The 27,007-nt window shown below is 49.9% G+C and overlaps 4 protein-coding genes and 1 non-coding gene across 6 annotated transcripts in view; 2 read left to right on the top strand and 3 right to left on the bottom strand.

Moving 5' to 3' along the window:
* Positions 1-7,406, top strand: part of Chd3 (chromodomain helicase DNA binding protein 3) — a 29,931-nt gene extending 22,525 nt beyond the window's left edge. Inside the window, exons 29-40 of one of the 2 annotated variants that reach the window (XM_048365887.1) lie at positions 460-604; positions 781-943; positions 1,870-1,988; positions 2,104-2,239; positions 2,353-2,454; positions 2,648-2,776; positions 3,217-3,325; positions 3,511-3,643; positions 3,886-4,127; positions 5,134-5,297; positions 5,540-5,666; positions 6,135-7,406. In XM_048365887.1, the coding sequence (XP_048221844.1) occupies positions 460-604; positions 781-943; positions 1,870-1,988; positions 2,104-2,239; positions 2,353-2,454; positions 2,648-2,776; positions 3,217-3,325; positions 3,511-3,643; positions 3,886-4,127; positions 5,134-5,297; positions 5,540-5,666; positions 6,135-6,372 (1,807 nt within the window). In that variant the 3' untranslated portion in view covers positions 6,373-7,406. The remainder of the gene's footprint in view (positions 1-459; positions 605-780; positions 944-1,869; positions 1,989-2,103; positions 2,240-2,352; positions 2,455-2,647; positions 2,777-3,216; positions 3,326-3,510; positions 3,644-3,885; positions 4,128-5,133; positions 5,298-5,539; positions 5,667-6,134) is intronic. The other variant, XM_048365888.1, reaches the window with a different exon arrangement.
* Positions 75-214, top strand: LOC125366612. The gene has a single exon (XR_007213907.1). It is a non-coding gene; the product is annotated as a small Cajal body-specific RNA 21 (non-coding RNA).
* A 1,951-nt stretch (positions 7,407-9,357) lies between the features above and the next one.
* Positions 9,358-10,103, bottom strand: Rnf227 (ring finger protein 227). Its single transcript, XM_048365069.1, has 2 exons — positions 9,581-10,103; positions 9,358-9,500 (listed from the first exon to the last, which is right to left on the bottom strand). Exons 1-2 carry the CDS (start codon positions 10,101-10,103, stop codon positions 9,445-9,447), a joined length of 579 nt encoding a protein of 192 aa, XP_048221026.1. The 3' UTR covers positions 9,358-9,444.
* A 6,152-nt stretch (positions 10,104-16,255) lies between these two features.
* Kcnab3 (potassium voltage-gated channel subfamily A regulatory beta subunit 3) lies at positions 16,256-23,737 on the bottom strand. The gene is made up of 14 exons (XM_048365568.1): positions 23,293-23,737; positions 21,970-22,013; positions 21,845-21,882; positions 21,526-21,605; positions 19,479-19,523; positions 19,353-19,397; positions 19,105-19,148; positions 18,851-18,937; positions 18,592-18,677; positions 18,336-18,456; positions 18,157-18,251; positions 17,738-17,858; positions 17,466-17,554; positions 16,256-17,222 (listed from the first exon to the last, which is right to left on the bottom strand). Exons 1-14 carry the CDS (start codon positions 23,532-23,534, stop codon positions 17,145-17,147), a joined length of 1,215 nt encoding a protein of 404 aa, XP_048221525.1. The 5' UTR covers positions 23,535-23,737; the 3' UTR covers positions 16,256-17,144.
* Positions 23,738-24,451: 714 nt separating this feature from the next.
* Trappc1 (trafficking protein particle complex subunit 1) lies at positions 24,452-26,981 on the bottom strand. The gene is made up of 5 exons (XM_048365524.1): positions 26,849-26,981; positions 26,638-26,736; positions 26,407-26,477; positions 25,685-25,823; positions 24,452-24,816 (listed from the first exon to the last, which is right to left on the bottom strand). The coding sequence occupies exons 1-5, from the start codon at positions 26,936-26,938 to the stop codon at positions 24,688-24,690; spliced, it is 528 nt and encodes a 175-aa protein (XP_048221481.1). The 5' UTR covers positions 26,939-26,981; the 3' UTR covers positions 24,452-24,687.
* Between the last annotated feature and the right edge of the window lie 26 nt (positions 26,982-27,007).

The following is a 27,007-nucleotide window of genomic DNA, read 5'->3' as shown; positions in this document are numbered from 1 at the left end:
CTTTTTTCCTCTTGGCCACCATGTGATGTAACCTTACTCAACTGATCACCATCTCCCTGCCCTAGGATACCTCCGGGCTTGGTTTCCTGGGAGGTGGGCTCAGCCTATTCCACCTCCCCTCAGCCAAGCCTAGAAGAGAGAGGCCAGGCTTCCTCCTTTATGGAAGAGGCAATGGAGAAAGGAGCCTCACCTGGGCTGGCCTGGCCTTACATTTACTTGCCATGATAACCTGGCAGGAGGAGCTGGTGGACAGGATGAAGAACTGGCTGATGGGGCCTAGGAAGTGCAAGGGTACAGATGTTGGAGAGAGGATTTAGAGGGGTAGTTGAGTAAGAGGCCCAAGCAAGAAGTCCTGGAGGTATTTGGGGAATCAAGGTTTAGGAATTCAATAATCTGTGCCCTCACGATCCTACCCTTTCTAAGGCCCTCTAACCCTCCTCCCATCCTCATGCTCCCTAGGGCCTATGTGTCATTGTTCATGCGCCATCTGTGTGAGCCTGGGGCAGATGGCTCTGAAACCTTTGCTGATGGGGTCCCTCGAGAGGGACTGAGCCGCCAGCAGGTGTTGACCCGCATTGGAGTCATGTCTCTTGTCAAGAAGAAGGTATGAGTCTCCTCTTGTCCTGAAAGTCAGTCCAGTCACTTAGGCTCTGGTCTTTCTCCCTCTTCCATCCCTGAATTCTGTGTTGTACGTTATGCAAGTCAGAGGGGATTAGAGCTCTCTATATTTTCAATGTCAATAGCTGACCCCTTTCCCATAATGCCTCCCCTCTTCCTCAGGTACAAGAATTTGAGCACATCAATGGGCGTTGGTCAATGCCAGAGCTGATGCCTGACCCCAGTGCTGACTCCAAGCGCTCCTCCAGAGCCTCCTCTCCTACCAAAACAACTCCCACCACTCCAGAGGCTTCTGCTGTGAACAGTCCTTGTACCTCTAAACCTGGTAACCAGGAGTCAGAATGGTGGTAGAGACAGAAATGGGATCAAGAGTTAGGATGGGAAAACCCTCTGCCTTCATTAATTTATTAGTCTATTTGCATGACTATAATGAGATAATTGGAGGTTGAGTAACTTTATAAAGAAGCAGACTTATTTTGGCTCCAGGTTGTGGAATTGAAAGGTTAAGGGGTCACATCTGGACATCTGATGGTAGCATTCTTTTTTTTTTTGCCAGTCCTGGGGCTTGGATTCAGGGCCTGAGCACTGTCCTTGGCTTCTTTCTGCTCAAGGCTAGCACTCTGCCACTTGAGCCACAGCGCCACTTCTGGCCATTTTCTATATATGTGGTGCTGAGGAATCAACCCAGGCCTTCATGTATACGAGACAAGTGCTCTTGCCACTAGACCATATTCCCAGCCCATGGTGGTAGCATTCTTGCTGGCAGAGTCTTGATGGTGGTTCAAGAATATCACATAGTGAGAGAGAGGGAGTTCTCAGTCTCAGTATTTTGGTGTTTGTTTACTATTATTATTATTATTTGCAGTACTAGAGAGTGAACCTAGGGCCTTAAGTGCTTTATCACTGAGCTACATCCTCAGCTCTTTCTTTGTTTTGATTTTTTTTATGCTGGTACTGGGTCTTGAAATCAGAGCCCCATGTTCTCACTTGGCTATTTGCTTAGGTTGGTGTACACACCTCCAGTTCCATTTTTCCCTCTTTTTAAAAAGCCAACAGGATTCAGTCACAAGGGCTCCACCCTAACTAATCCTAACCCATTCCCGAAAGCCTTGCTTCTAAATAGCAGAGGCAGATTAAGTGTCTACCCTTTTAGAAATGCCTTCCAGTGGGCATTAAGTTTCACATATGTGAACCCTTAGAGGACACGTCAACCGTATCCAAACCATAGCACCATCCTGCCTTCTCCTACAGCTACTCCTGCTCCCAATGAGAAAGGGGATGGCATAAAGACACCTCATGAGAAGGATGATGCTGAAAACCCAGAGGATAAGCCAGAGAAAAACAGCAAAATTGAGAAGATAGAGTCAGAGGTATGTGGTCACCTGGCTCCCTCTGAGGAAAGGGAGTGGATAGGTCAGGAAGGGGTTTGACAGCCCAGTTTCTGGAGTCTTCTGGCTCATCTTTTTTTCCTCTACTGTTGTCTAGGCTGATGCTCCCAGCCCAGCACCATCACTTGGGGAGCAGCTAGAGCCGAGGAAGATTCCATTAGAGGATGACATACTGGGAGTACCTGGAGAGATGGAGCCTGAACCTGGGTATCGAGTAGACAGAGACAAGTCAGGTAGGTATATGGCCTTAGGGATGGTGGGGGTATTAGAACCTGAGAATTCCTTCTTCTGGGATCAGGGGATGAGGGTCACATCCTCCCTTCCTATCCCCTGCCCCCTCCCACAGCCTCAGAGTGGACACCAGGAGAAAGGGGGGAGGAAAAGCCGTTGGATGGACAGGAACACAGGGAGAGGCCGGAGGGGAAAACAGGGGATTTGGGCAAGAGAGGTAATGGGTGGAAGGACTGGCCTCTTGGGTTCCTGAGGGAATCAGGGGAGGTAGAGTCTGGGAAACTGAATGCTTGGGTCCTGGGGGGGGGGGTGGTAACTGTTGGAAGGGCCAGCTCAGTACAGGTAGTAAGTAGTCTCAGGACATAGAAGGAGGCTGTGCTGTGATGTAAGCTTTGTCCCGTCTGCCCTAGCAGAAGATGTGAAAGGGGACCGAGAGCTTCGAACTGGGCCTCGAGATGAGCCACGGTCGAATGGGCGCCGTGAGGAGAAAGCGGAGAAGCCTCGGTTCATGTTCAATATCGCTGATGGTGGTTTCACAGGTGGGGGAGGTTCTTACTGCTATCTAGTCTTCACTGGGATCTGCCCATCCTCCTAGAATTTATGATTTAGCCTGAGGCCTCCTGCTACTTTTTACTCTGATGCCTGACCCCACTGCTGACTCCAAGCCCTCCTCCAGGGCCTCCTCTCCTACCAAAACAACTCCCACCATATCTGGTGAAAGGGTGCATGCTGACAGTGTACCACCTTAAGTGTACCAACTAACTTCACAGCTGTCTCTATGACCACATTTTGTTTCAATCCTAATTGGAAATTTTTTTTAACCTTCTTTGATGCCTCACCACTAACCTAGTACTACCCACTCCTCTGAAGGAACCTTTAGTACTTTGCCGTTACTGGGTTTCTCTCTGTACCTGCCTGTTGTGTCTGGATGTGGTTCACAAGCCCCTGATTCCTCTTCTGTCTGCTGCACTCTTTGTAGAGCTGCACACACTGTGGCAGAATGAGGAACGGGCAGCTATTTCCTCTGGGAAACTCAATGAGATCTGGCACCGAAGACATGACTATTGGCTTCTGGCAGGGATTGTCCTGTATCCTTTGGTACAACTGCAAGGAGATTCTCTCAGAAAAGAGGGGAACTACAGGAAGATGAGTCCACACCCACAGAAGGGGAGCTCATGCCACACTTTGGGGAAATCTGGCCAAAAGGAAGAAGTATTTGCAGGCAAGCCCATTCTGTTAAGTTCCTTGATAGTCCTCTTTCCTTGATTGGCAGCCATGGCTATGCACGGTGGCAAGATATCCAGAATGATGCCCAGTTTGCCATTATCAATGAACCATTTAAAACTGAAGCCAATAAGGGAAACTTTCTGGAGATGAAAAATAAGTTCCTGGCCCGGAGGTTCAAGGTAGGAACAAGAGAGGAAAGGTGGGTGATTGAAGAGGGGCTTCATCAGGAGTGGGGTGGTGCTTGAGACCAAGACCAAAGTGTTGGGGACCATGGTCTGGATCAGCATTTTGGGGATCACAGTGTGGATGTAGAGGTGCCTAGGCCAGCATCAAGGCCAGGGCCGATCTGCTGTACTGGGTCTGGTGTTCTCACTCACTTCCTTGTGGCCAGCTGAGATCCATGTTCACCTTGTGCATTCAGCTCCTGGAGCAGGCGCTGGTGATAGAGGAGCAGCTACGGCGGGCGGCCTACCTGAACCTGTCACAGGAGCCGGCGCACCCCGCCATGGCCCTCCATGCCCGCTTCGCCGAGGCCGAGTGCCTGGCTGAGAGCCACCAGCACCTCTCCAAGGAGTCGTTGGCAGGGAACAAGCCGGCCAACGCCGTCCTGCACAAGGGTAAGGGCCGCGGCGGCCCCGCGCGGGGGAGGGCCCACAACGCTGCGTAAGTCTTCACCCCGCACCCCTCAAAATCTTCCCATCTCCCTGATCCCTTTTACCCTCTGAACCAACCCTCTCTGACCTCTAACCCCACCTCTGGCCCACTTAACACCCCCTTGGATTTTAGCTTCTAGCCATCCCTCTTCCATTCCTGATAGTGTTTATATCAGTGCCCAGTAGGGGGACCTCTTCCCCAGGCTGGTGCTCACTGCAGCAGCCTCTTCCCTGGTATTGGACTACACATTGCACTGCTTACAATGCTGATGCCATTCCATTCTAGGCCTTGGCCTGTACCTACACACAAAAATCCTTAGCTCTGACCACACAGATCACATCCCCTTACTTCTGCCTCTGTGAGGTAGAGACTCCTGCCTTTGACTGTCCTCCAAGAAACTTCCCATTTACTTCAACCCTTCCCACACTGAATTTTACCTTGCTATTATACATTAAATTCCAAAGCCCTCTCTAGTTAATCCTGCCTGGTGTGGTGACTGTTCTGGCCCCTTTAAGCCCCTGTCCTAAATTTCTTGGATCTGTAATGCTGATCCTCTAACCTCCCTCTCCCTTTTCACATGAAAACCTTGATTCCTTAAATCACTGACCACCTCCATGCCTCCTGACTATTTCCTCCCCATCATCCCCAACCCCTGAATCTTGCTCTTCCAGTATGGGATGTTCTGACAACTCCCCACTCCTGTGTCTTCTGATGTCCTCCCCTCCCCCCTTCCTCCACATTCCTTTTTGTTCTTTCTCTCCATCTGTCCTCTGTGGTGATCCTGGTCTCTGTCTCTTTTCCTGACACTTCCTTCTCCCCTGGGTCACACTTCTTCTGTCTGCTTTCTGTTACTCTTACGTTGCTTCTGCCACTTGGTCTCTGGTTCTTTGATGTCTGTGTCCCTCTCCTTTTCTGACTATACCTGTCCATTTGACTTCTTGTCACTTTTTCTGGCTCCATCTCTCTCCTTTCCTATCCTTTTCTTGCCCTTTTTTCTCCGTGGCCCGGGCCCCAGTTCTAAACCAGCTGGAGGAGTTGCTGAGCGACATGAAGGCGGACGTGACCCGCCTGCCAGCCACGCTGTCCCGAATACCCCCCATCGCAGCCCGCCTTCAGATGTCCGAGCGCAGCATCCTCAGCCGGCTGGCCAGCAAGGGCACGGAGCCTCACCCCACACCGGTAACCCTCTTTCTCCCTAACTCATTTCCCTGTTGTTGCTCCTGCACGCACACGATCACTTCTATCAGAATCCTATACCATATGGAAAAACAACTTGGTAGAGCACAGTCTTCACCTTTGAGTGAATCTCTTTGCCTGGGTCACACCCCTCAGCAGTTCTGAAGTGTGGCTCATGTTCCTGTACAGCTTCTGTCCTCAGACTATGAACTGACTAACCAACCTCAGCTCGCTCTCTATTCCAGGCATTTCCCCCAGGTCCGTATGCCACACCTCCGGGGTACGGGGCGGCCTTCAGCGCCACACCCGTAGGGGCTCTGGCCGCCGCAGGCGCCAATTACAGCCAGATGCCTGCCGGGTCCTTCATCACAGGTCAGCTGGTAGTTTCCAACTCCCTGCTTCTTTCCTACTTGGCTAAGCTTCACTCCTGCTCAGCGCTCCTGTCCTATTTCAGCCTATCTCATTTCTGTGAAAGTAACCTATGTTTTAGGGAATGGAGTTTGGGGCTTTGTACTACCCAGCCTTTTTGATTCCCTTTTCTGTTCTCATGGTCAGAAACCTCACCTAGGGTTTTGGTGATTCAGCAGCTTGCTGTTTCCCACCTATGCCTTCTCTACCTGAGTGACCTCAAGGGAAAGTGAATATGAGTTCAGCAGGGGTGGAATGAGGGTTGGAACCTGTGGTTAAGTCTCATGGCCCAAAGGAAATCTCAGGAAGAGGTCTTCTCACCCTTACTCAGGAAAATTGGAAGTGACCTAGAAGTGAGGATTATGGTTTTGTCGTGGGGTAATGTTTGGTGCGGTGTGGGGATTGACCTTTCCTTATTCCCTTCCCAAACAGCCACCAACGGCCCTCCAGTGCTGGTGAAGAAGGAGAAGGAAATGGTGGGGGCATTGGTGTCAGACGGGCTGGACCGGAAGGAGCCCCGATCCGGGGAGGTGATCTGTATAGACGATTGACTGGATCCCAGGCCTGTCCTTCACCCAGGCCCCGTCCCCGGAGCCGACCCCATGCTCAGGCCTTGGGGCCTGCTGCCACCCTCCCACCTACCCCACCCACTGGGCCACCGCTGGGCTAAGAACCCCTTTGCCCCTTTATAACTCCTCTCTCCAAGAAGGGCCCCTTGACCTTCTTCACTTCCAGGTACCTTTCCCACCAAGCTTTAAAAACTGTGCTGGTGTGATGAGGTCTGGGGGCGAGATGGTTAGCAGGGTCTTCCAAGTACCTTTATCCCCCACCGCCAAATATACAGTTTCCTAATAAATGTTTCTGGGGAGGAAAGAGGTGGAGCCTCGTCTCTTTTCCTGCAATATCAGCTCCACCTCTTGCAGAAATAGGAGTGAGTCTTGCCTGGCCTTAGGAATTTTCCTGGGGAGAGAGCTTCAAAGAGAGCAAGGGCACTTTTAGAGAGGAATTTAAATGAGACCCAGGAGGGAGAAGGGAAGAGGAGGGGTGGCTGCATGTTACCTCCCCTACCTCTCCCCAAATCGAGGGTGGAGCAGTTATAAGGGAGGGAGTCAGTTGCTGTTCGGCCTCAGAATAAAGGCATGACCACTCACCGGCTCAGTTACCTCCTGTGTACTGGCATCTTGTATTGGGAAGTATCTCTCCCTTTCTAGGGACCAAGGACTACCCCCACAGAGTAATGGTTGGGTGATAACTCCCTCAAGCCAAAGAGGAGCTCCCCAACCTGTTCTAGGAACCCAGGTAGCCTAGAAAGGGTGGGAGAGAATACAGCAGGCCAAACATGGGGGCAGCCCCCACCTCCCCGGTCTGGGGCTCAGGTTCATTGGGGACTTCTACCCTCCCGCCTAAGGCCTAGATACAGACTTTAGTGTGAGTGGGTCAGGCCAGGAGCCTAGTCAGGGGACAGCCTTGTTTGTGGGACCAGAACAACATAGTGAAGGGCAGGTGAAGGAGGTGTAGACACACACCCTTTCCAAGGAGGGACAGGAAGTGGTAGTTTGCATGGCAAACCCCCCACTTGCTCTGCTGCCCCTTCACTTTCTTGCTGCCCCTTTCCCAGCCTCTTCACACCCACTCCTGATCTGTCCCAATCCCCTCTTCTGTATCAGGTTTATTGGTTGTACATATAAATTATACTTTCCTTTCTGTGTGCTGTTATTTTTGGCTGGGAGATTTCTTGTGGGGAGGAGGGATGAGAAAGATTACTGCTTTCTGCCATCTCATCTTTATCCATCTCTCTGTCTCTTAATCTTGTGGCTTTTCCTTTCCTTTCCTTGTTTTTATCTTGAGCCACTCATTAAAACTAGAACTCTTTCCCCAATCCCAGCCAATGATGAGCTCTGTGTAAAGATGGAGGATAGGCAGAGAGTGGTAGAGTGCAGAAGGAACTGGGCTTCCTGGAGAACAGGAAGTGCAGCAGGAATATGTGGCACATTTCAAAACTGCCTTCTAGTAGTACTTTTGATTATCCTTTCTACCTCAAGTTACTAATTCCCAAAAAAGTCAGTAGAGGTCACTGCTGCGCCACAGGTACAGGTTCAACTCCAGTAGGAAACAGGAGAGGAACAGGGTTGTTGTTTTTAAAGGGGTGGGGGAGAACAGATCTGTATAGTTTGCTAAAGGTCTAACTGCTAGACAGTTCACTGTCCTGTATTATTCGCCACAGGAACCTTTGAGGTTGAAGTGAGGCCACACATGCTGTTCTTGTAACTATTACAATTTAAAAAATCAGATAGCAGAGTGGCTCACGTCTCTAATCCTAGCTACTCAGGAGGCTGAGATCTGAGGATCTCAGTTGGAGGGCAGAAAAATCCCGAGACTTTTATCTCCAATTAACCACCCAAAAACTGAAGTTGGCACTGTGGCTCAAGTGGTAGAGTGCTAGCCTTGAGCATGAAGAGGCTCGGGGACAAGCACCTAGGCACTAAATTCAAGCCCTGCAAATGACAAAAAGAAAAAAAATAGATAAATCCAACAAACATTTATTGAGTATGTACTGTACATTAACACTGTTGTCTTTGGAGATAATCCCATGGAATTTACACTCTGGAGAACACACCAAACATGAAATATAAAATATAATGGGAAATAGAATAAAGCATTATATTACAGAGACAGTGGAGAAGCTCCTCAAAAGAAAAGTTGCGACTTAATAAGAAAAATACCAAAACATGGTTTTAAAATGGACAGTTACACAACACAAGTGGTCACATTCAAAATCTGTCAATTTAAAAAATTAATTTAAAAAAACTTGGCAAGCTCTAAAAAATATTGATTATACTAAAGTTCACTTTTTTTTTGGTTAGTTGTGGAGCTTTAATTCTGGACCTGGGTGCTGTCCCTAGCTCTACAGCTTAAGGCTAGAGCTCTACCACTTGAGCCACAGCACCACTTCCAGCTTTCTGGTGGCTAATTAGAGATAAGAGTCTCATGGATTTTCCTGCTCCCCTGGCTTTGAACTGTGATCCTTAGCTCTCAGCCTCCCGAGTAGCTAGGATTACAGGTGTGAGCAACTAGTGCCCGGCTAAAGTTCACATTTTTAACTAAAAAAAACAACACATTTTCTTCAGCCGTACAATGTTACCTTAGAACATTTGCTTCAGAACACTCACAGGTAGTGACCTTCTAACGTGTCTAGGATTTAGACCAAAGCTTCTTTTTTTTTTTTTTTTTTGGCCAGTCCTGGGCCTTGGACTCAGGGCCTGAGCACTGTCCCTGGCTTCTTCCCGCTCAAGGCTAGCACTCTGCCACTTGAGCCACAGCGCCGCTTCTGGCCGTTTTCTGTATATGTGGTGCTGGGGAATCGAACCTAGGGCCTCGTGTATCTGAGGCAGGCACTCTTGCCACTAGGCTATATCCCCAGCCCAGACCAAAGCTTCTTATGTACACATGAATTGCCTGGGATTGTGAAAATGCAATATGGTTCAGGGAATTTGGAGTGGAATTCTGAGATTCTGTACTCCCAACAAACTGTGTCACTCCCAAGTGACACAAACCCTGCTAGTCCTTGACAATCGAATCCACAGTATGCAAGGGGGCGCTCTGGGTTCCAAACTCCCTCATTCTCATCACTGGCCAATGCTCAGATCTGAGGAGGGTAGTGCTGACATCACCTCTTGTACTAAACCCTCCCAAGGCCGCAGCTTCCATCTTCTTCCATATGCTACAGCTCTCAGTTCCTCGGTTACAGCGTGCAACGGGTCACCTGGGCGATGTCTTTGATTTCTGGGCAGTAGAGCACTGGGGAAACGAAGAGGGGTTAGTGGCGGCGGGAGCAGGCCGCCAGCCCCCCTCGATCCTCCCCGGCCCCGCCCCCTCACCGTTGCTAGGCAGCGGACGCCGCCAACTGCGCGAGGGCGCCAGGACGCGGCCCCAGAGCCTGCGCAGCACGCGCCAGCCCGCGCTCCGCGGCCCCGCCCCCTCTTCGCACCCCTCTTCCTCGCCATCGGCCTCGCCGTCCGCGTCGCCGCCTTCCTTGGCCTGGCTCGCCGCCTCACCATCTCGGTCGCGCTCGGCTCGTGCTTTTTCCTCCAGTCGTGACCACAAGGCCGAGTCGAGAGCCACGTCCGCGATGCCGCCACGCGGGAGCGGGGTGGGCGCGCGGCAGAAGGGGCACGTGACGACGCGGCGCAGGCGCACCACGCGCGCGGCCGCCCCGCCGCCATCGCCGCGAGCCGCCAGCTCGCGCAGGCAGGCAGTACAGAGCGTGTGGCCGCAGCGGGCGCGCGCCGTGCCGGGCAGGCGGCGGGGCGCGCGGCTGTCCAGGTTGAAGGGCCGGTAGCAGATGTTACAGTCCAACTCGCTCCGCTCCGGAAGAGAGGGCACTCTCATCAGGATCTGCATCGCGCCCGCCGCGGACACGAGGGCGTCCGCGCGAAGGGGCAGGGGCCGGATCCTGGGGCCCGCGCCGCGGCTCCGCCGGCCTTTTATGAGTGCAGCCCCGCCCTGCGACGTCACGGGGCGCCTTTGCCAGCCGCTCCCCGCAGCGGCACGTGTGGGGGCGGCGGAGGCGCGAGGCTCCAGATGCCAGCTCGGCTGCGTGGAGGCGGCGCCTGGGTGTGGCCAGGGCTGCCCTGCGAGGCACGCACTCCATCCGGGGCCCCTCTCCAGCACCATGCCAGCCTCGGCAAAGCCACCTCGTGCTCAGACTCAGGCCCCTGCTTGTATCCAACCCTCAGATACCGAACCCCTCCTTGGCCTACTGACAGATGCTCACACTTGTCACCACCCATCCGGACGGACTTCCTAAGCCATTTACACTGTGGCTCTGCCCAGCCTTCCGTGGGCTCCTGGACGTTTGCGTGGGTCCTGCCCACTGTAGTTCTGCTTTTGCCCTCAATTCTACTATACACGATCTCTTGTGTTCTTGAAAGGCTAGCTCCCCAAGTCCCACTCTTGCGAAAGTACTTGTTTCTATCTGACATCCCAGCCCCAGAAGGGACTTTGATTCCAGGCCACGGCCTTAGGAATGTTGACAGGCATTTCCTTCCGGAATATCCGGGCCAGGACACCCACGCGCGGTGATGGCTGCAGCAAAGCAGCCGGCATAAGACTTGTGACTCAGGGGTCTGAACTGCCCGCAGGTAAACAGGACGTAGTACGCACTCCACATTCTCCCGTGGTGTGGCCTGCGTGCCCAGTGGCCACCTCACCCCCTTCTCCTCGGCCTGTAGCCCAAGTTTTGTTGTGGAGGGTAATAATAACACAGTTTCGACTCAGCTGACTTGAATACAAATTCTCACCTCCACCAAACCATTGTGAAACGACAAGCAAGTTACTTAATTTCCCTGGGCCTGGATTGCCTCATCCATGCAATATTGATAGTAATAAGGTTTGAAAGAACTTGTGAATGGAATGGTGCCTGGTACACAGTAAACACCAGATAAGTGTTATCTATTTCATCATGCTCTTTGCCCAACCTATATTTTATCCACTTTAACTTCTCAGTACCCAATATTTCCAACAGGTAGTTTGGTTAATACAAGACTAGACTCCTCCTGGTTTTCCATAGGTAAGTTAAAGCTGTTTTGTTTTTCAACTACATTGTTAAAACCTAGAGGATAATCTTTTGTAAAGAGGTGTACCATTATATTTAAGCAAACATTTCAGAACATAGATAGTGTATTATCTTTATGGTTACTTGGATGAACCTATTCACCTAAGTGATTCTATCTTAATTCAAAAGTTTTTAGAAACTTCTCTGGAAAAGATGTTCCTCACATTTAAAAATATCTTCAACTAGTGGTAAAGTTTAATCTTTTTTGAGGGATGAGGGGGAGGCTGGGCATTGTCCTTGAGCTCTTTAGCTCAAGCTCTACCACTTTGAGTCACAGCGCTGGTTTTCTGGTAGTTAATTTGAGGTAAGAGTTTCATGGACTTTCTTGCCCCAGCTGGCTTTGAACTATGATCCTCAGATCTCAGCTTCCTGAGTAGCTAGGATTAAAGCCTGAGCCACTGGTGCCCAACTAAGCTTAATCTTTTAAGGTAGATTTTATTTGTTTGTTGCCAGTCCTGGGGCTTGGACTCCTGGCCAGAGCACTGTCCCTGGCTTCTTTTTGTTCAAGGCTGGCACTCTACCTCTTGAGCCACAGCACCAATTCTGGCTTTTTCTGTTTATGTGGTGCTGAGGAATCGAACCCAGGGCTTCACGCATGCTAGGCAAACACTCTACTACTAGGCCATAGGCCACATTCCCAGCCCTTGAGGTAGATTTTATTGTATATATGTTCTCAAAGTGTTTGACAGCTAAGGGTCCCCTCTAAGCTCTAGATCTATATATTTCATTTTTCTTTTTCTTTTCTTTCTTTTTTTTTTTTAGGTCTGAGACTGGGACCGGAACTCAGCACTCGACTCTTTCACTCATTGGCTAGCACTCTACCACCTGGCTCAACCCCTAGGTCTGTATATCTCATCACCTACCTCACAGCCTTTATCTTCAAGAGCCCAGACTGATTCTCTGTCCAAACCAGAATTTGCTTCAATGCTGGCTATTCCTTTGTCCAATTCCAGAAACCCTAGATGTTATCCTAGATACCACCCCCTCTCTCTGTTCCTTTGTTGACCCATAGCACTGTCTATCTTCATTTTATCTCTCTAAGGCACCTACTTACCTCTACTTCCTGCCCACCACCTTAGTCTAACCTCCCAACAAGAGTCTCCTAACCAGTTTATCCAATAGGCACTCTGGCCTTCTTCAGGCCTTTCTCTGTATTGTTTATAGAGACCTTCCCCAATCCTAAACCTAATCATCTGTTAACACACATTTAAAACCTTTGCAATGTTGCTTGATACTTCTCTCATCAAGAATTGGTATCTTAGCTGGTCACCAGTGGTTATATCTGTATTCCTAACTACTTAGGAGGCTGAGATCTGAAGATTGTGTTTTGAAACCAGCCAAGGGAGGAAAGTCCATGAGCTGCTTATCTCCAGTTAACCAGCAAAAAAAGCTGGAAATGAAGATGTGGTTCAAGTGGTAGAGTGCCAGTCTTGAGTGAAAAAGCCCAGGCTCTTAAGTTCAAGCTTCAGGAACAACAAAAAAGGAAGGAGGGAGAGAGGGAGGGAGGGAGGGAGGAAGGAAAGGAAGGAAGGAAGGAAGGAAGGAAGGAAGGAAGGAAGGAGATAGAAGGGGAAGGGAAGAAAGAAAGAAAGAGAAAAGACAAGAAAAAAAGGAAAGAATTGGAGTTTGTTGAGGGGAGAAATGCAAACCTGTAATCCTGGCACTCATGAGGTTAAGATTGGAGGACTGTAAGAGCTTGTCTCAAAAGCCAAAACAACAACAACAAAAAAACCTGCACAGCTGGGGAAGGGAACTTTCTTATCCCTTGAATCTGGCTTTGTGACCAGTAGTATGAAGCAGAAATGATGTGTGAAGCTAGTCCTTTGGAGAGTTTGCAGCATTCGCTTTTGCCCCTTGGAAGGCTGGCTTGAGATTGCTATGTAAAGAAATACACAGAATGGGCTGGGATGTAGCTTAGTTGCGAAGCGCTTGCCTAGCAAGTACAACGTCCTGGGTTGGATCCCCAGTACCAAAAAAGAAAAAAAAAGACAAAAAGAAGTACAGAGGCACCATTCAAGGGCCAGTGTGACCTTGCAGACACAGCGAGGCTGACTTGGATGTTTCTGCCCAGCCAACCTGCCAGCTCAACAGTCACAGGAATGAGCTTTGGTAGAAACAGCAGAGAGGCTCCCAGCCAACTCTCAGAGTCATGGGGAAACAAAAACAACACAACAACAAACCAGGCTCACACTTGTAACCCTAGCTACTCAGGAGGCTGACTTCTGTGGATCAAGGTTCAAAGCCAGCCTGGGTAGGAAAGTCCGTGAGACTCTTATCTCCATTTAACTCCTAGTTAATTAGCTCAAAGTGGTAGAGCACTAGTAGTGAACACAAAAGCTGAGGGACAGTGCCCAGGCTCTGAGCTAAAAAAAAAAAAAAAAGGTTAAAAAGTTATTCAAGTCATCACATTTTCTTTTTTTGGCCTGCCCTTTGCCTGGAACTCTGGACCTAGGCACTGTCCCTAAGCTGCTATTGCTCAAGGCTACCATTCTACCACTTGAGCTACCACACCACATCCAGCTTCTTCTGTGATTATTTGGAGATCATAGTTTCACAGACTTTCCTGTCCAGGCTGGCTTCAAACCGAGATCCTCAAACCTCAGCCTCCTGAGTAGCTGGGATTACGGGTGTGAGCCACCAGCACCTTAAATCACTGCATTTTTTTTGGCCAGTCCTGGGCCTTGAACTCAGGACCTAAGCACTGTCCCTGGCTTCTTTTTGCTCAAAGCTAGCACTCTGCCACTTGAGCCACAGCGCCACTTCTAGCCATTTTCTATATATGTGGTGCTGGAGAATCGAACCCAGGGCTTCATGTATACAAGGCAAGCACTCTTGCCACTAGGCCATATCCCCAGCAAGTCACTACATTTTGAAATGATTTCCTGTGTGTCAGTACATAACATGTATTGCAGCAGGTTTCTTTCTGCCTTTGGCATACTGTTCTATAGTTCCCTGAAGGCTATGTGTTCTGACTTTACTCATGCCTTGAATTCTCTTCTTCGGCTCAGTGGCTTTGAAGATCTTTTGAATGTGTTATGGTTTGATTCTTAAATTTCTTCCAAAGGCCATGTGTTGAAGGGTTGGCCCTCAGATGATGGAGTTGGGGTCAGGGGCACAGCTCTAGGAGGTGGGACCTAGTGAAAGGAAGTTAGGTCACTGGGCACTTGCCCTTGAAGAGGATATTGGGATCCAGCAGTTACTGTGAGCTGATAGGTCTCCTCGACTATGTGCTTTTACATGTAGCTCAGCCTTTTCATAGGCCCCAAAGCAGTTGGGCAACCATGTTCTGAAATCTCTAAAACCATGAGCTAGAACAAATCTTTCCTCCTTTTAAGTTGTAAAAGTATATTTTGTCTCAGCATCAGAAAGCTAATACAACTTACATGTTCCCTTCTGCCACAAGGTCTTTAGCTATTTTCCTAGCCTAGCGAAAGCAAGAGGATTAATACCTATTCATCCTCCTCCTCCTGTTCTGAGTGCAGCCTCACTATGTCAAATACCTATTAAAAATGCCTTTTAACACCATGTGCTTTCCTCTGGGCTTTGAAAAAACTGAAGTTTGTATTTGATTGTGATTATCTCTCCCTTCAGTGAACTGTATAAAGCTTGTCCTGAGTCTGTCTGGCTTTGTTCACCATTGTATTTCTGTGCAGTACCATGGTAGAACACAATAAATACTTGTTAAATTCATGAATGAAGTGAGTGAGAGGTATGGAAAATATTTATATACACAGGAGATCTGGCAGTCTGTACTGTAGTAATTGCGCTCTTGGTACGATTAATATAAACTGAAGTGAAATGAATAGTAATAAATATAGGAAGGTAAAAAGGCTCTGCAGGAAGGTGGGTACCAGGGGAGCTATGGAGAGGGTGAATGAGGAAAGTATGTTTGGGGAAGTTTATTTGCATACATAAAATAGAACCATGAGACTTATTGAAATTGTTTTAAAAATTGGTGGAGAATAAAGGAAAGTGATAGAGGAGTGAGTTTGATGGGAAATACATTGTGGGCATGTATGGAAATGACACAGTGAACCCCTCTCCCTTGTGTAAAATTTAAAAGCAAACAAAAAAGGAGATGGGACAATAAAAGAAGATGTTTACAAGGAACTTCCAAGCTGCCTCAGGAAGTAATTCTCAGAGTAGTTTGTTTTAAAATGTCTTGAGCGGTGGAGAAGGCAGCATTGCAAGAAAGTTCATAGCCCTCCAGGAGAACTATTTAAGGAGAATACTATTTTGAATTGATAAATTTGTCTTGTATGTTTGTTACAGAAGAACTAATCATAGCTTAGTCATACATTTTACTTCTTTGTTTCCTCCACAGTCTTCCAAAATGAGTGGGAGATTATAGGGGCAGATGTAAGTATTCATTAGTCGATCCTGTTGGTTGCTAATCCAGTAAATGGCATGCTGCTGGGGTTTCTCTCTTGGAAATTAGTTTTGCTCTGTGCTCCCAGCATCAGGATCAAGGCAGGATGAGGAGGGGTAGAAGGGAGAGGGTGAAGTTGTATTTAAGGAAGGCACAGCGTATCCTCCTCTGCGTTGTGATCTTTGAAGGTTATTACTTTCCACCCACTTTCTGTCCTCTGGAAATCAGAGTCCTTCAGGGGAAGAAACTAGGGGCAAGCATCTGATATAATGCCATTTGATTCTGTTCTGCTACCCTCACACTTGATCTTTCCTGGTTGTTTTTCTTTTTTATCCTTTTAAAATCATGGCCCTTTTCCTTCTTTCTGTATCCCCTAGTTATGAAGGAAGAAAGGGGAAAGATCCATGCTGTGATATCTATCTAGGTCCTTGATGAGAAATGAGACCAGGAGTCTGATGCCTGTGGCCAAGAATGGAGAACACAGTACTGGGCCATATAAATATGATTGTCATCCAAACCTCCCAAACTCCTATAATGACAGACACTGTGAGGATCAAGCTGAGATTTTTATTTACAGTTCCCTGGGAAATCTTACAGAAGAGGGGCTGTCGTTATTGCTTTACGGTTATTGCCAGGAGGAAGATTGCACTCTTGCACCACTAGGTAGGAAGTTCAGCTCAAAATTCTGTCTTCATAGATTTGCCTGTCAGCCCCATGTCTCTGCCGGTGACCTAAAGGTTGACTAATTTGTGCAACTGATTTCTTTCCCAAGTGCCATCCTATGACTTTGCCAGACCATGTATACACCAAATTTCTCTCTACCTTTCGTCAGTAGCGGATCTCTGCCCTCCTCACCCCACCCCCTCTCTGCAAGCATAAAATAGGACACAAATGCTAGACTTAAGTCTTCCTCCACCTCCAGGACGGGAGGCTGAGTTTTTGTTTCTCAACAATTAACATTTCCTACCAGGACCAGCCTGGTTTCCCTTTTGTACTACTAACATAAAGCTCCATTTCCAATGTCCCAGATGACTTCACAACTCTGTAAGTTCTTAACCCTTGATGACATTTCAAGGGCCACTTTTGAGGTACTCTGCATATTGCTTGTATCTGCCAGGTGTTTTCTGGCCTCGGCTATAAGCAGAAGAGAGAAAGGAGCGAGACCAAATGGCCAAGAGGGGACAGCTCCTTAGCTCATGCCCAGGGTTAGCAAGAAGGCCTAGAAGGACGCTGCAAGAGGCGGGAGGACTACTTTCTCTCTCCAGCCCCCACTGCGGAAGGATATGGCTTTATTCATGCGCGTCGCTACTCGATGCCGGGACTCGTTCGCGGGCGGGGCGCCCCTGCGCGGCCGCGGCGCTGCGTGGCGGGGATCCGGAGCGGGGCGGGCGGGGAAGCTGCAGGGGACTGGGTTTCGGGCTGGAGCAGCGACTCCCGGCTGGGCCCCCGTGTCCTGGGGCTACTTCTTGGAATGAGTTTTGTTCCCCAAGAGTCCGTCTATCTCCATCACTGTTTGTGGCGTCAGCTGGCTCAGCACCTGGAGGAGGATGGGTGGTGAGGGCAATGAGGGTCACTGAGGAAGGGGAGTGGGGGGGGGGGGATTCGGGGACGCCCCACAATGGGGTCTAAAGGCAAAGGAACCTGCAATTCTGCCCTTGGTTGTGGCCACCAACCTCGCCCCTGCAAAGTGGGTGGCCTCACAGGGGCATTCTGGGTTAGTGTGACCTTGACTCTTGGGGAAAGGAACCGAGAGATGCTGCTGCCTGGGTGCCCAGCTCACCTGTAGGGCGCCCAGGTGTTCCATCAGCTGCTCTGCACTCGACACCCCCAGCAAGACTGAGCTGACTCCCTCATTGCGGAGACACCAGGCTGGAGCCAAAGAAGGGGCAGGGGAGAAGAGAGAGAGAACTGACCAGGGAACAGTGAGCACACACATGTCAGAAGTGTCCGAAGAAGAGGGTCCTCCCCAGCAATCATCAGTCTTAGAATGAGTGGATAAGTTCTGAGCAGTAAGCAGGGCCCCTGCAGCTTCCAGGATTGGCAGTGCCTCACCTATAGCAAGCTGGGCCACAGTGCAGCCCAGCTGATGAGCAATAGGGAGAAGGTCCATGATTTTGGCTTGTTGCTTCTTGCCATCCTCACTCTGGACTTTGTCCTTGAGCCACTGGTAGCCCTGGAGACCAAGAAGAATCAATAGAAGATCTTACCAGGGGGCTGGGAATGTGGCTTAGTGGCAGAGTGCTTGCCTAGCATGCATGAAGCCCTGTGTTCCTCAGTACCACATCACCAGAAAAAGCCGGGGGTGGCACTGTGGCGCAAGTGGTAGAGTGCTAGCCTTGAGCAAAAGGTCAGGGACAGTGCCCAGGCCCTGAATTCAAGCCCCAAGGACTGGCAAAAAAAAAAAAATTGCCACTGCCACCATACAGTTGCCCATATAGCCAGTCCTACCAATCCTGAGCCCTAAATCTCACCTTTATGGTGGGCCTGCAGGCATCTGGGACCCGCCCATCATACTTGCTAGTAATGAGGCCACAGGCTAGAGGAGACCAAGTAACTGAGCCAACACCTAAGAGCAAGAGGACTGAGTGTGGGAAAGAGACCCAAGCCATGAGTGAGGCCAAGGGCAAGGTTGGGATGAGAGGTTACACACCAATCTTGTGGTAGAGCTCAGGCATCAGCATCTCCACCCTCTCTCTCTGAAACAGGTGGTGTTCTGCTTGTTCGCACACAGGAGGAATCAGATTGAACTGTCTGGCCATGGAATAGGCTTCCTAGATTGGAGTAGGGAGAATACAGCCAATCAGAGCCCTCCTTTGGCCCCTTCTCCAGTGTGATGGGGTTTAGAGTGGTTATGTGAGATAAGGAAGCTAGTTGTAGGACGAGGGCAGTGAGGTCACACAACTCACCATGATTTCTGCAGCCCCCCATCGAGATGTCCCCCAGTATAGGGCCAGGCCTTGGTTGATAACGTAGGTCATGGCTCTCACAATCTCTAGGCACACAGGAAAAGGAGAACCTCACTACCAGCCCCCTGAAATCTAAAACCCTACATCTACAAGACTCTGCCTGCCCCACCATGATTGGTTGGGGGCTGGCTTCCTGCTAAAGGTTTTGAAGAAATGCCCAGTTTTGCAGGGCTATCAGGCTTGGGAGTGCAGCTTTTACCCTCCATGGGACTGTTAGGATCTGAGCGATTGGCAAAGACGATATCCACATATCCCAGCTGGAGGCGTTCCAGGGATCCTCTTAAGCCTACAGTTGGGGAGAAAGCAAGTACCTCAGGTTTAATCTACTAAGAAATCAGACTTTGCCCTTTTGCTTTGGCCACTTAAACCCTCCCATTCAGAGCTTCAGGACACTTCCAACTCCTCTAGCTTCCATGCTCATCCAATTCAATTTTCCCAATCCCCATTTGTTACCTTCAATGATGTGTTTGCGGCTTAATCCTCGCTCTGTTTCTGCCCTGTAGAAAATGGTAAATCAAAGATGAGGTGTGACAAAGATAGGAGACCAGGGCTAGTCTGGAGCCATGAGGAACTTAGATTGTATGGGTCCACTTAGGACATGGACTTGATATGGTAGGTGTGAAACAGTGGTCTCCACCCCCACCCATACACTATCATAAATTCTAAGTCTTCTTCCCAACCTCAGCAGGGCAGCCACTTACTGTCCTCCCCAAAAAATCTTGGTGGTGATGACATAGCTCGATCTCCTGGAAAAGGAGAAATGGCAAAACCAGCAAGAAAAGGATTTTTGATGACCATGTCCACAACAACTCTCTCCCCTGTCTCACCTCCAACCTTTGCTCTTGAGGATGTTGCCCAGAGTTCTTTCAGCCCTGGAATAAAGACAAGACAAAAAGCATTGGCTCCTCCAAGGTGAATCAATGCCTTTCCCTCCTTCTCACCAGTTCTTCTCTTACACGGTAGAACAAAAGCCAGTTTCTCATCCCAGACAAATAAGAGGATCTTGGAACTGTGGGATGTATCATATTTTTTCTTTCATTCAGCAAATAAATGTTGTGTATAAACTATATACCAAGCCTTAGGGTAGGTATTAATGGGATAAAATATGGGTTGTCCTTTCCCTTCTCTGCAAAATCTCACTCATCTTCCTAAGCTCATAGCATGTTTTCATTCTCTCTCTCTCTCTCTCTGTCTCTCTCTGTCTTTTGTGCTAGTACTGGTGCTTGAACCCAGGGCCTGGGCAGTGTCCCTCCCCTTTTTCATTTAAGGCTAACACTCTACTAATTGAGCCACACTTTCACTACCAGATTTTTGCTGGTTAATTGGAGATAAGAATCTCTTTAGTTATGTCTGCCGGGGATAGCTTTAAACCGAGATCATCAGAATTCAGACTCCTGAGTAACTAGGATTACAGGCATGAGGCACCAGCACCTAGCTTTGAAATGCTTTCTTGATTGCTAGTTTATACTCAGTCCTTCCTGTCAGATTCCGTAGAATTTAATTTTTTGTTAATTAATTTGTTAATTTGTTTGGGAAACGATTTTACTACATAGCTCAGGCTGGCTTCTAACAATTATCTTGACTCAGCATACTAAGTGCTGGTGTATACCACCATGCCCAGTTTCACAAATAAATCCTTTAGTACAATATTATGAACTAACTTGTGACAAATATCAAATTGTTGGTGGACTCAAATTGTTGATGAAATATTTTACTATTGTTTAAATTTTTCGTATTTCCTGTTTTTTTTTTTTTTTTTTGCTTGTTTGTTGTGCTGGTACTGGGGTTTGTACTAGGGCCTCACACTCTTGCTTAGTTGTTTTCCCTTCAAGACTGGAACTCCTCCACTTCCAGCTTTTTGCTGGCTAATTGGAGATAAGGGTCTCTCAGATTTATCTGCCTGAGTTGGTTTTGAGCTATGTTCTTCAGATCCCAGCCTCCTGAGTAGCTAGAATTACAGGCATGAGCCACCAGTGCCTGGATAGACTGTGTACATTTAAGGAGCTTGCTGATTTCATCCCAGAAGCAATATCCCAGAAGCAAGACAAACTCCATGGAGGAAGAAGTCTCTGGTTTAAGCAGCAAATACGGCTTCATAAACCTGTCATTATTTGTCAGAAGGCAGTAGAAAGTACTTTAGAAGGTCATAAAGAGTTGTGACCAACTTTGGGGAGTTGGGCAAGGTTTGTTTGGAGGAGCTGACATTTGGATCAAGACTTGAAGATGAGCAGAACTTTCCATGTAGGCCATCCTAGGTTTTTGCTACTCCCCCAGGAGTGCTGTATTTGAAAATCTAGTTTTGATGCCAGTGGTCTACACCTGTAATCCCAGTTACTTTGGAGGGTGGACAAGATCACAGTTCCAGAGTAGCAGAAGCAAAAGTTATTGAGACCATTCCAACCAATAAGGTGGGTGTGTTAGTGTGTGCCTGTGACCCAAGCATAGGTAGGAGAATCTGATAGTATGAGTCCAGCCAGTCCTGGACAAATATGTGAAAAATAATTTACTAGAAAAATAATTTAAAAAGGCGAAAATAGAGGCAGGGTTCAAGTGGTATAGCATTAACTAGTCTAGAAATCATGAGGTCCTGAATACCCTTCCCCAATCTAGCTTTATATTTCTCAGAAAGCTGTGCATAACTTGTGTCCATGATGTATTAGTTGGTTTTACTTAATGTCAATGCGCAGTAGTATGCCTATTGACCACTAATCCAAAGGGATTGGAACTACAACTCCCATAGTGCTTTGTGGGCCTATGAGCTAACTGGTTGGACCTCTGTGTTCCCAGAATTTACAGGGTTCTTCAGAGGGAAACAAGAAGTCCTAATAGTCTAAGACTTATAGATGGAACTTAGCCCTTCATCCCAGTCCTTACTTTCCTGCTGCATATACTTCAGCCGTGTCAAACAGGTTTACACCATTCTCATAGGCTACTGTCAGTACATCCTCTGCAGTCTAAAGAGGCAAAAGATAGTTAAAGATCAACCACTGTCCTCAATTCCCCCCCTCACTGCACTCAAACCCATTACACCTCAGTCCTGGTTTCTATACTTGTTTTCTTTTCTCCATCTGTCAGCCTCAGATCTCTCAGTTCTCATGCTTGTTGTCCAAACCCTTATCCAGTCCATTTCTCCCTTTTCTGACTCCCTCACCAAAGCCACCCTCACTTTGCTTCTAGGTCCCATCACTTATACCTCATCTGAGATCTGAGAACCAAATGTGACCCAGGTACCTGCAAAAGAGAAGCCAGACACATGAGAACTGGGGGAGGCAGGCCGTGAAGAGATGTCCCCTTCCCTGAGTTCCTATTCTTACTCACCCAGGCCAAGACAGGACACTCGGAGACCTGACTTTCCTAAGTTCCTGTAGGATACAGAAGTAGTAGGAAAGGGTGAAGACTCCATTAGGGATCTAGGTTACCTAGGGCCTCTACTTTCAGACTAAGAAGCCCTCAGGGTGCCTCAGTCAAATAAACCAGACCTCTGAGCCTTTGGGAATTGGATATTCCTATCTCTGTAGTAAAGACCCTAGGGATATCATTGAAAGAACAAGTGCACAGACAAATAACAGTTCTTCCAGAGTTGTTGTCCAATGCTTCTACTCTCTCCAATAACCCTGAAGATATGCTATCTTGTTTGCCTTTCATCTGGGTGATGTCTTGTTAGTGAATCTTCTCTGGTATGAATTGAGTAGTGGGCTCCAAGATTTGTGGCTGGTTGCTTTGAGTTGGTGAGAATAGAATCTTACTTGGAGAATGCCAGAGAGTGACATCAGGGTAGAAAAGTTAAGTTCAGGCACTGAGACAACGGTCTCTGCCTTGGTTGGATAGCCGTGCCTCTAGCAAAGGCAGATAGGTAGCCTGGGGAAAGGGAAAGACAGAGAAGCTTAGTTCTCCCTCTTCCCCATCTCCATTGGCTTGTGAAGACTGTTTCTGGAGCAGCACTCACTCTTCTTCCAGTAGCACCTCACTCAAGTGGTTGGCTCCACTTCCTAATCAGCCACATGGAGGGGATCAGATCCGTGACCACAATCATTCCTCTCCCGCAAGAGACTCCCCACCAACATCCCCGTTTTCCCTCTACTGTTTATTCTGAACGCCGTCACCCACAGACTTGGTCAACTTTCTGCCCACCTTTTCCTTGTAGTGCCTGTCATTCTGCACGGGGCTCAAGGATGTGTACTATTCTTCCCACAGGTCTCACTTCCCCAGATGCCCCTCCCCCACGCCACCCCGAAAGGTGGAAGAGATCAGGCTCTCGGGGCAGGTGGGGGCCTTATGTGGGTCAGGCACCGGGGAGCAGGCCAGAGTGAGAAGCCTTTTCCCTCCCTCCTCTCCCCAGGACGCTCCCAAGGACACTGGGCTGGAGGCAGGTGCATCTCCAGCTTCCCCGGGGAGCAAGGCTGGGGGGGGGGGCCCGGTGGGACTCCGCCAACCTTGGTTACACTTGATCCTCTCACAGTCAGGGGTACCAGCGGAGACCCAGCGAGGGGCCAAGTAAAGGGAGTGACAGTGTCAGGAAGAAAAGATGGAACTAACAGAGACCTTTTCAGTGAAGTTTGCAGGGGTCTTGGCTGCCACCCGGGTAAACCTCCGGGGTCCCGAAAGGAGAGCGGGTGGGCAAGCTGCTTGGCCACCCCGTACCTGTATTTCATGCCAGTGCCTCGGCCGATGCTCTCTCGGAGGGCCCCGGCCTGCGCTGGGGGTCGCGGGACCAGGGCAGTGCGGGCCTTAGGGCCCGGCCCTCCGCCCCCCGGAGGGTTCCCGTGCCCCCCTCCGGCCGGCCCGCCATTACCGCCCCCGGGGCCCGGCCGGGGTCCGCACAGACGGTCCTCACTGCTGCGGCTGCGAAGGTTCTGCTCCGTGCACGCGATGGACACTTGCATACTGGGCGGCCAGGGGGGCGGAGGGGCTCGGGGGGTGGGGGACGGAGCCGGGGAGCCCCGGAGCGGACGCCCGGCGTGGCAGCGGGCTGATCCTCGGGAGAGCGGGAAGGCTGAGGACGCCGCGGCGGGGTCCGCCACGCAGGATCGCGACCGCGGGGGCGGGCTGCTGGAGGTCGCCGGGCTTGCGGCGGGAAGGGAGAAGCGCGGGGGGGGGGGGGGCGGGCAGTTGTGGAATTCAAACACTGAGGGCGCAAGTGCGGGGAGCAGGGGGGGGAATGGGTGAGGGTGAAGGTCGTGGCGGCCCGCGGAGGATAAAGAGCCGGGAGGGAGGGTGACGGGAGACAGCAGCCACTTCAGCTCGAACCGCTGGGGGACCCGCCGGGCTCCAGCAGCGTCCGCTGCGATCCCGGCTCATCAACATACAGGCCCCGCCCCCTCATCTGCATAAGACCGCCCCTCCCACCCAAACTCGCCTCTCCTAGCTCCTCAGCATTAAGCCCCGCCTGCTAGGCTGCTCCTGTGGCTTGAAAATTCTGTATTCTCAGAGACAGAGATAGGCCCTTGGGAGCTAGGTTTTCACACCCTGTGGGGCCCAGGCCTATCAACCTTTTTCCTGCCCAGTGATTCTCAGTTGGGACGGATTTTTGTCCCTCAGTAGACATGAGACTAGGTTTGGAGGCATTTTGGTGATCATGACTGGTGGTGAGGAGGGAGGTACTAAAATCTCCAGTGGCAGCAAAGGTTGTTGCTAAAATCCTACAAAGCGCATAATTATCCAGCTAAAAATGTTAACAGTGCTTTGCTGTTAGGAAACACTTAGGAAAAACCTCAGCACGTTCCAAGGGGTGTGTGAATTTCCCCAGTTACTATGCCTTGATGTGGGGCAGGACCAGAAAAGCCCATTGAAATTGAGACACTCAGGCTGCTGAAAAAAAAGTTTATTGTGTTTTCATAGCATCAGGTAAGGTACAAAACTGGAAAGAGGGGCTGGATTGGAAATATAGACTTCTGTGGTCTTAATTTTTGAGACGGGCGTGGGGGTGGGACTAAGGCTGAACCCCAGGAGGAGGGTAGATGTTAGGGTTTACAGAGCCTTAGGTTATAAAGGGCCCCATGCTGTCAAGGATTCTTCTCAGAGATGAGACTGAGTATTTCAGCCAGCTCGGGCGGAGAAGAAGGGCAGAGAGCGGACGTAGGAGTCCAGCCGGGAACGGAAGAGCTCACTTTGCACGGGTTGGCCCAGTGAGCACAGGGGATTCTTTACCACCAATTCTACGTACAGCTGTGGAGCAGAAGGATGTAAGAGCTGAGCTTTGGGTTCTTTCTTGTTTTCAGCCCCAGACCTAGTATAACCCCAAGAATGTATGAATGCCCCCCAAAACAGGGCCAGGAGTGTTGGGGTTCAGCTTTGGCCTTGAGGGGGAAGGGCAGAGGAGAGCGCTCCCGAGACGCTGCCCTTCCCCCAGCCCTGGGGGAATGCAGAAGCAAGCCACAATTCTCTGGGCCCGGACCCAGAAGCCGGCTTTGCAACCTGTCCCCCAACTTTCTCCCCAGCCCATGTGCTCCCCATTTTAGCAGGCTTTGCCCACGGGGTGGTGCTATGCAAGTGACCTTAGCTCATGAGGGGGTCTTATGACAAGCTTGCCAGCCTATCGCCAGCTCCTGGTCTATCACCCCTTTTCTCGTCACCCCTACTATATCAACTGTTAGTCACTCCCTTATTAAATCAGATTTGCTCGTGAAACTGTCTCTGAGACTCCGTGTGCCTGGCTTCCTTCGTGGGTAAGGAGGGAGGAAAAGGGATCTCGTACGGCCGCCTGCACCTGAGGTCTTTCCTGAGCCCCCCCCCACTCCACTCTGGCCTTACCTGCGGGTCGGGTGACCAGGGGAGAGGGTGAGAAAGGGAGCGATTAGATTAGAGCCTGACACCCCCGTGCCGGGGGAGGCGACCCGAGCCCGGCACAGGAGCAAGCCCTCTCTTAGGAGAAACGGGTGGTGGAGTGTGTAGGGACCTTAAGATCCCAGAAAAAACTGAGTTCAACAGAGATATAATACAGTAGGATTAACCACAAGAAACCCGAGGTACTCTTGGGGCTCTGACTGTGGTTGCTTAGGGCTATAGTAGAGGGATTGCCCCGGCCAACACTGACCGCACTGTAAATGTGGTGCAGCACATCTCGGATGGGTCCCACACCCAAGTCAGTATTCATGACAACTTTGATCCCAGTGGGTGTCTCGTAGTAATGGAGCTTGTAACGGCTAGTTTGGAAGGCCAGGAAGCCATCCTTCCTGCAGAAACGAGGAAAGTTAGAGGTAAGAGTGTAATCTCTCCCAAGAAATACTTTTGATCCCCTCAAGGTCTCTCCCAGTTCCTCTACACAGATGGTTGTAGGAGCTTGGTTAAGTAAAGATATCTCCATCTCCCCTCTTTTTTTTTTTTGCCAATCATGGGGCTTGAACTCAGGGCCTGGGCGCTGTCCCTGAGCTCTTTCACTCAAGGCTAGGGCCCTACCACTTTGAGTCACAGTTCCACTTCTGGCTTTTAGGTGGTTAATTGGAGATAAGAATCTCACACTTTCCTGCCCAGGTTGGCTTTGAATTGGGACCCTCAGATCTCAGACTCCTGAGTAGCTAGGATAATAGGCATGAGCCACCAATGCCCCTGCTTCTCCCCTCAATTTTGTCCCCGCCCTCAATTTCTTTGAGATCTTTCCTAGTGTCACTCCTGCCAGCTTTGGGACTCTTTTTGCACGGAACTAAGCATAACCCCCCCGCCCCCCAAAAATCTCTGGAAGTAATCCCTCTCCCCACAAAATCCGCCCCTTCCCCCAGACTAGCCGTCCCCTCAACATCCCCTCTTGACGCGGCGTACATGTCTAGCGGGGACATCTTGCTGACAAACGAGCGGATGGAGAAGAGCATCCCATACATCAGCTTGTATTCCTGGAGGGAGAGGGCAGAATTAGGTCTGGATAGCTGGGAGGCTATGGAGAAGAGTTGGGATGGGAATGAGCCAGGATTTGAGAAGGGGCTGGGTTGGGACTATGTGCAAATTATTTGGAGATGCGAGGTCACCCGGACTGCACCAGAGCCCTCCGGTCACCTCCTCCTTGGGGATCCCCGCTTGCTTCTTGCGATGCCACTCGCTGTAGTGCAGACACACGCCATTTCGGTCAAACAGGTACAGATTATGGACAGTCATCTGCAGAAGAGAGTGTGTGAACCTTACTGTAGGATTTGCCCCTACTCGATAAGCTCGTATTGTCCTATTCCAGATCCCTCCAACTGGACGGGGACCCCAACGCTGCACTCACCGGAATTCCTCCGAATGCGGGTGAGAAGCTACTTCCGGTGTCTGAGTAAACCCGCCCCTCTGGAGTAGCCAAACTGCTAAGCCAGGGCATTAACTCCGCCCCAATATCACCATCAAGCTGCCTCCTCAGCCAATCAGTGGCCGCCAGAGCTGCGCACGC

The sequence above is a fragment of the Perognathus longimembris genome, chromosome 17, assembly GCF_023159225.1.
Source record: "Perognathus longimembris pacificus isolate PPM17 chromosome 17, ASM2315922v1, whole genome shotgun sequence".
In the NCBI taxonomy this organism is placed as follows: domain Eukaryota; kingdom Metazoa; phylum Chordata; class Mammalia; order Rodentia; family Heteromyidae; genus Perognathus; species Perognathus longimembris.
The sequence above is the reverse complement of the archived record's forward strand: the minus strand, read 5'-3'. Positions and strand labels throughout refer to the sequence as shown.